At 34.1% G+C, this 6,264-nt stretch overlaps 1 protein-coding gene across 7 annotated transcripts; it reads right to left on the bottom strand.

The window, feature by feature from the left end:
• Positions 1 to 1,184: 1,184 nt before the first annotated feature.
• LOC107943051 (regulator of nonsense transcripts 1 homolog) lies at positions 1,185 to 5,664 on the bottom strand. Of its 7 annotated transcripts, XM_041083413.1 has the most exons (5): positions 5,027 to 5,664; positions 3,896 to 4,142; positions 3,620 to 3,691; positions 3,463 to 3,529; positions 1,247 to 3,369 (listed from the first exon to the last, which is right to left on the bottom strand). In XM_041083413.1, exons 2-5 carry the CDS (start codon positions 3,917 to 3,919, stop codon positions 3,302 to 3,304), a joined length of 231 nt encoding a protein of 76 aa, XP_040939347.1. In that variant the 5' UTR covers positions 3,920 to 4,142; positions 5,027 to 5,664; the 3' UTR covers positions 1,247 to 3,301. The 7 variants fall into 7 exon arrangements, 1 of the variants encoding a protein (XP_040939347.1); XR_005906490.1 differs by having other exon boundaries at positions 1,246 to 3,691; positions 3,896 to 3,946; positions 4,031 to 4,142; XR_005906488.1 differs by having other exon boundaries at positions 1,247 to 3,529; positions 3,805 to 4,142.
• Between the last annotated feature and the right edge of the window lie 600 nt (positions 5,665 to 6,264).

The raw sequence follows: 6,264 nt of genomic DNA, 5'->3' as shown, positions 1-6,264 counted from the left end.
TATTTATTAAATAATATATTTATATTCAACACTTATTTTTTAGGTTAATGTACTTGGGAAGTGTTGGCATTTTTACTCAAAAAAAAAAAAGACACACTATTTGGGAAGTCTTTGTATTATAGGGATTGGATCAAATTAATCTCTCTATTATTACATGGATCAATTTAGTTCCTATACTATTAAAAGAATCAAATAAATTCAATTTGTAACAAAGCTAAAATTTACTGTACAAAAAACATCTTGAATTTTTTTTTTCAATTGTAGTACAATTCCAAACAAAATATTTCATTAACATGACCACAAAAAAAATATTAACTCTATTAATCAGTAAATAATAAATGTAAGCACTATTCGAATTTAGCATTATTTGATTCTTTTTAATAATATAGATATTAAATTGATTCATTTAATAGTAGAAGAATTAATTTGATCAAATTCCTATAATAGAGGGATTTTCCAGATACATTCACCTATTTTTTAATGCTTAATATTTCGGTCTATCAAACATCCAAATCACATCATAGTTAGCTAGAATAATATTCGATAAAAAAATTGACATTTTATTGTTTTTAAAAACAATATTAGGTAATTTAGACTAAATTTAGATAAAAATATTTAAAATCTTTGGGTTTACCCGACTTGTTAACTAATATTATATTAAATTCATTTTAGATTGAGTGATAAATAGTTCGATGTCTTTTAAGTAAAGTTCGAGTTCAAATCTTGTAAATAGAATAAAAAACACTAAAAAATTATTTTCAAAAATAAAATTTGAACTGATTTAACTTCAATTTTAATTTCATACTTGACACCGAAAGTAAAAAAAAATTATAATGCATTTTTTCCCTAACATCATTAAGTGAAGATAAAGCTAATAAAATTTTAAATGTTATCATTTATTCGTTATCTTGACCTATCCGAAAGATGAAATTGTGGTGACTGTTTTTTTTTTAATAGGAGACTCTTATCTTGTATCTTGCTTGTAATGTATTTTCAATGCTATTATTCATGGGAAAAAAAATTATTAGCATACATATGAATGTTGATTTTGAAAATGATTGGCAATAGTTTATATATCATGAATATTTTATTAAACCCTTGCTTATAAGTTATTGATCCTTAAGAATTGAAAACACTACTTGATAACTAATAATTATTTATTAGGATAAACAACAATTCGACAACATTAGTAAGGAGTTTGATATTTGAGGTTCCAAAAAGGAAAATATAAGGAGGTGAAGTCTTGGGTTTAAATATTATGGATAAAAAATAATATTGAAAAAAATTATTCTCATTTAAAGATTCTATCTAACTCAATTTATTTCAAGTAATGAAAGAAAAAAACATAAAAATTTTACAAATGGATAAACATTAAATTAATCATTACCGACTGACTGAATGGGGTTCTCTAACTTGTTTGATTGGTGGATGAGGATCACCACTATTATATTATGCCTGATTTTGGGTCTTTTATTTTATCAGTTGCGGGGCTGAGCTGGCAGCATGGGAGATTGTCGCTTTTGTGTACGATGTTTGTTTTCTTGGTTGCAGTTGTTATCATTTCATGAATGTTGTTGTTAGGGGAGGAAACAAGGGACAGGACATGTTCCTCTGACTGTACCTCATGAACTGCAACCTGTTTTCTACCTGATTGATTGTGATGTTACGAATGAAATCCCCCGCCAAAAAGACACTGCCACCGTGATAAAGCCTAAAGGCAGAGAAATGCAAGGGTAAAACTGAAATTTAAGATAAAAGCCGGGGTGTTTTAGTTTTACACCTCGGGGAGCATTGAAAAACAGTTCAAACCGTTTTTTATGTTGTGGAGTAGATGGGTCCCAGATGTCCAAGCATATGACGAAATATGAATGCCGTTCCTGCTTGGGGCCATGGGAAGAGTGGGCAGAGCTTTTCCTTTTTACAAAAACGACGTTGACATGCCCAGTGACTCGATTGATATGAGCCATTGGCAGTGCTAATTTGAATCTAGGACTTGATTATTAGACACCTCATTCGATTATATCTAGCATCAAGTCTGAAGGGTATTAATTACATGTGAGGAAGGGGTGAAAGGGAGGGAGTCATTTTCCCCAGCTGTACAAAAGTTTGCACTTTGTAACTGCTGCTCTATATCTATAATGGGATTCATCCCGTGTGTCGGGTAAATGGCCTACTTCGACAATACCTTATCTTGTAATGCTCTCCCCAATCAATAAACTACCAAGCAGGTATTTGTCGGTCCATTACCTGCTTCGCTCCAAGAACCAAAGGAATGAGATACACAGGCTCCGTTGCCTGAGCAGACTCATTAATTAGTTACTTGAAGGAAAAAAGATGGGCAATACAATGTACTTATAGTTTTTCACTGATCTGATCATAGAATATCACGTATCTAATGGTGGAACCTAGGATCTCCAGCTCCGACACAAGTGCAACAAATGACATCAGCACTTTGAGATATTTCCCTCTCTGTTTCACGTTTCAGTGCTTTGTACTTTTTCTCATCACTGCTTGATTACTCACCTGTAAATTTAAGGTCACAATAACAAGCCGTTGTATCATTTGATAAATTTGAGGGGAAGTTGGAATTTTCAATTTCAGGCAAGAGGTGAAGTCTCAGTGTAGATGCTTGTTTTTTTTGTTACTAACTGTTCTATAAATAGTAGTTCCGTAAATATAGTTCACCGCAAGAGCACCTTTTCGGAACAACTCCATGTTGTGAAATGACTACCATCATGAACAACTCTATGTTGGGAACAATATCATATTGGGAACGACTTTTTGGGAATAACCTTAGAAGGTTGGTAGGATTGCTAGATTATTCCGCTTTTAGAATGTCCTGGAAAGTACGGCTTGGAGGCTTATATACAGAAATTGTGAAGAGTCTCTTCTTAACCTTTCTTTGGGAATGCAAGTACTTCCTCTTTATTTCATTAATGAACAATCGTTGCTAGATACTTTGAGTGCAACTCTCATTAACCCTCATTATAACCCTTATCTATTTAAGTTACCTTCCATTTTCTCACAATCAAGTAACCACTTCCAATCCCACTACCCACCATTTTAGCACATTCAAGCCCACTTCCTTTCCATAACTGTTTCCCTTTTAACTTCCTTTTTCAAGGTCTAAAAGACGTCTCATTTAGGGGGACTTTTTGATCTTCTGAAAAACTTAACACCCTAAGATTCTCTCTGCAACTCTTTCTACAATCATAAGCACCACGGTAGCTCTCTATCTTTCTCAGCCCTTGCACCACCTGCTACTGCACTTGTTTTCCAAAGTCTACTCCGATCTTCCTCTTCACCATCTCTCTATGACATCTCGTTTTGCTAGATTGTAACGTCTCCTCACCTTACCAAAAGAACCCTCTACACTCGGGAAGCACTATCTGTTAAGATTTTCATTGGAAAAAATCCATTTAATTAATTGTTTGTCATTGCTGACAAAGGGCATATCCCAACCTTGTTCATCTTTCGATTGCTGTAACTTGTGAAGTTCACTCTTCTCAAGTGTGTCAAAATGTCGTACCTGCATTTAGTTTTTGTGAAGTTCTTGTGAATATGAACAACAAATACAGAACAACAATAGATGTAGATAGCAGAATAAGACACCGCAAACCTGATAATACAGGGTCAAATGTTCAATAGGAGAACTAATAGCTTCTTCGGATTTTGCACAAAGTTTTACAACCTTCAGAAAAACACATTAGTAAATACATCAATTTACAGATAAATACAAGTAAAATCTCAAACATATTTATTCATAGTTTCCCAGCATATAAACCAATGCATCATAAGCTACACCTTCGAAGAAATAAGAACAGGAGTGCAATTTTCTAACAGTTGTTAGCTTCTAGCAGCAGTTGCACATAATTTGTTCTAACTTCATTCATACCATTGCATTATGTAGCAAATCCATTGTTCTCCTTTCCAACAAATGTGAAACCTGAAGGAGACAACAGCCATCCACTTGTGGAAATCAAATTAATTTGTTGATGCTGAAATTAGGTTAGAGAAGAGGATAACTTACATAATCAACTTATAAGGCTAGAAAACTACAACTAGCAATGAATGCAAATGAGAGGCATCATTTAATGGGGAAGGAAGAAAAAGAAAGGTTCTTCCTTGTGTTTAGTTTGCACCTAAAAAAAACAAAAAATGGACTCAGTAATTAACAATATCCAAAGACAAACCCCATACTATAATCAATTCAGATGCACTAGTGGTTTCAGCGTACAAACAGATGTGCAATGAATCATGGCAAGTACGCAACTAAATTGGAACTTTTCAAACAGAGTAATACCATGTCTACATGCAACAAGAAAGAACCTTTCAGAAGAGATTGTTGATTGTGAAAACTTAGTGGCAAACATCCAATTTAGACCCAATTCTGTTAAACCAATTTTCTCGAAGAATTATTATCCCTAGACTGAACCAACCAGCAAACAACTTTTTTCTGTCCACTTAAAAAATGCAACCTAGTCGATATTAGAGGAATGTTTGACTTCCAATTCCATTATGATTTATGAGCAAGATTTTCTCTAAGTACCAATATCAGAAAGGGATAATACTTACTGTAACGGCTTCCTAACAAGCTCAAAAGAAATGAAGGACAAAAGTTGGCTTCGATTCATTCAAATGAAGCTCTGTTATCTTAATCTCGGAATAAGATGAAGGAGAAGCACCCAATGATGCTACCATTTCATGAACCAGTACAAGCATAACTGAAATATCTGATCAAGAAGTTTGCATTCATTATTGAGTCAAAACTCCTAGCACAATTACCTAGTTTAATACTACAATACAACATAGACTAACTTGGAAGGAAAACCTAACCGTTCAAAAATCCCAAGGTCTCACCCCTTAAAACAAAAGCACCATTCCTAACCAACGCTCCCTCTGTCTACTCCATGCAGTCCATATTTCAACTTAAATCTATGACATGCAAATGCATCTCAAAGTAAAGTTTATTAACTTAGTCGACATGTTAAAAGAATCACTAAAGAATACAGAGGAGAGAACTCACGAGATGATTAACAATATGCGAGCCTGATGTATTCCCTCTTGAGTTAAGAAACCATTTTCTACACGAAGGAACATTACAGCGGACCACGCAAACCGGGTTTGAAACTCGGCAATACCGACAGCATGCCCGAAAAAACCCCCATTTCCATACTCATAATCGCCATTCTCATCGCCAACGGTCTCCTAAAAAAACAATCTACTAATCCCCGTCACTAAAGCATCAACCATGGCCTCATTATTGCTAATACCGTTGCTATTACTCTTGTCATTACTCATTACGCCACGGCTAGCGCCTTTGAAAGCGCTAAAAGGAGAAGAGGAGGCAACAGCGTCTAAGTGGCAGTCGGCTGTGGTGGCACCGGAGGGTGTCGGCAAAGAACAAATAGGGTTGCGTGGGATGTCCGTATACTCGAACTCGGACTCGGCTTGGGTGTTGAATTCGAGGAAGGTGTGAGCGTCAGTGGTAGGATCAGGTTGCGAGGCCGTCTCGAATTGAGATTCCATACAAGGAAATTTTCAGAGCTGAATCGTTAATTTGAAGATTTTTTGTATTGACGAAGGAATTTGCTCGGGAGTGTATGTAAGGGCCGCGGAGTTGGCGCGCTTGGGAGAAAACGACGCCGATATAACTGACGACACTTTTTGTTTTTGTTTTTATGATCCATTAAGAGACGACATTCTCCAACTACTCAAAGCGCGTTTCGATTAATTAAATAAAATCAATAATATTATGGATAAAAAAACAATTAATCGATAGTTTTTATAGAAACAATATATAAATAATTTTAAATTTATATATGTAAATTTAATTCCATCAATTTAACTTATGTTAGATTAACTTATGATATTGATTCATATAATTTTTTATATAATATAATCTTCCAAAGATCAATTTTAAAAATATAATTACGACTTTTTTAGGTAAAATAATGTGAATTTGCATTTAATTAAATTGTTTATTTACCATAGAATCTTTTTTTCGCAAGCCCCGTGATATATCTTTTCATTTCTCATTATTTTCTTCTAAGATCTTTTTATCATAATACTAAATCTACAGTTAATGGCTCTCTACCATCTTAAAAGTTGAATTATAGTCTAAATCACCATTTTTTTCCCTTTAATTTCTTCGGTTAATAATTAGTACGGAAAACGTGGACCAATTGCCATCTTTAAAATTAGTTGAAATGACTCTTGAAACCCTCAAAAAAAGCTGGTACACTTCTCAAATTTTTATTTTTA

Source organism: Gossypium hirsutum, chromosome A12 (genome assembly GCF_007990345.1).
Source record: "Gossypium hirsutum isolate 1008001.06 chromosome A12, Gossypium_hirsutum_v2.1, whole genome shotgun sequence".
In the NCBI taxonomy this organism is placed as follows: Eukaryota; Viridiplantae; Streptophyta; class Magnoliopsida; order Malvales; family Malvaceae; genus Gossypium; species Gossypium hirsutum.
The sequence above is the reverse complement of the archived record's forward strand: the minus strand, read 5'-3'. Positions and strand labels throughout refer to the sequence as shown.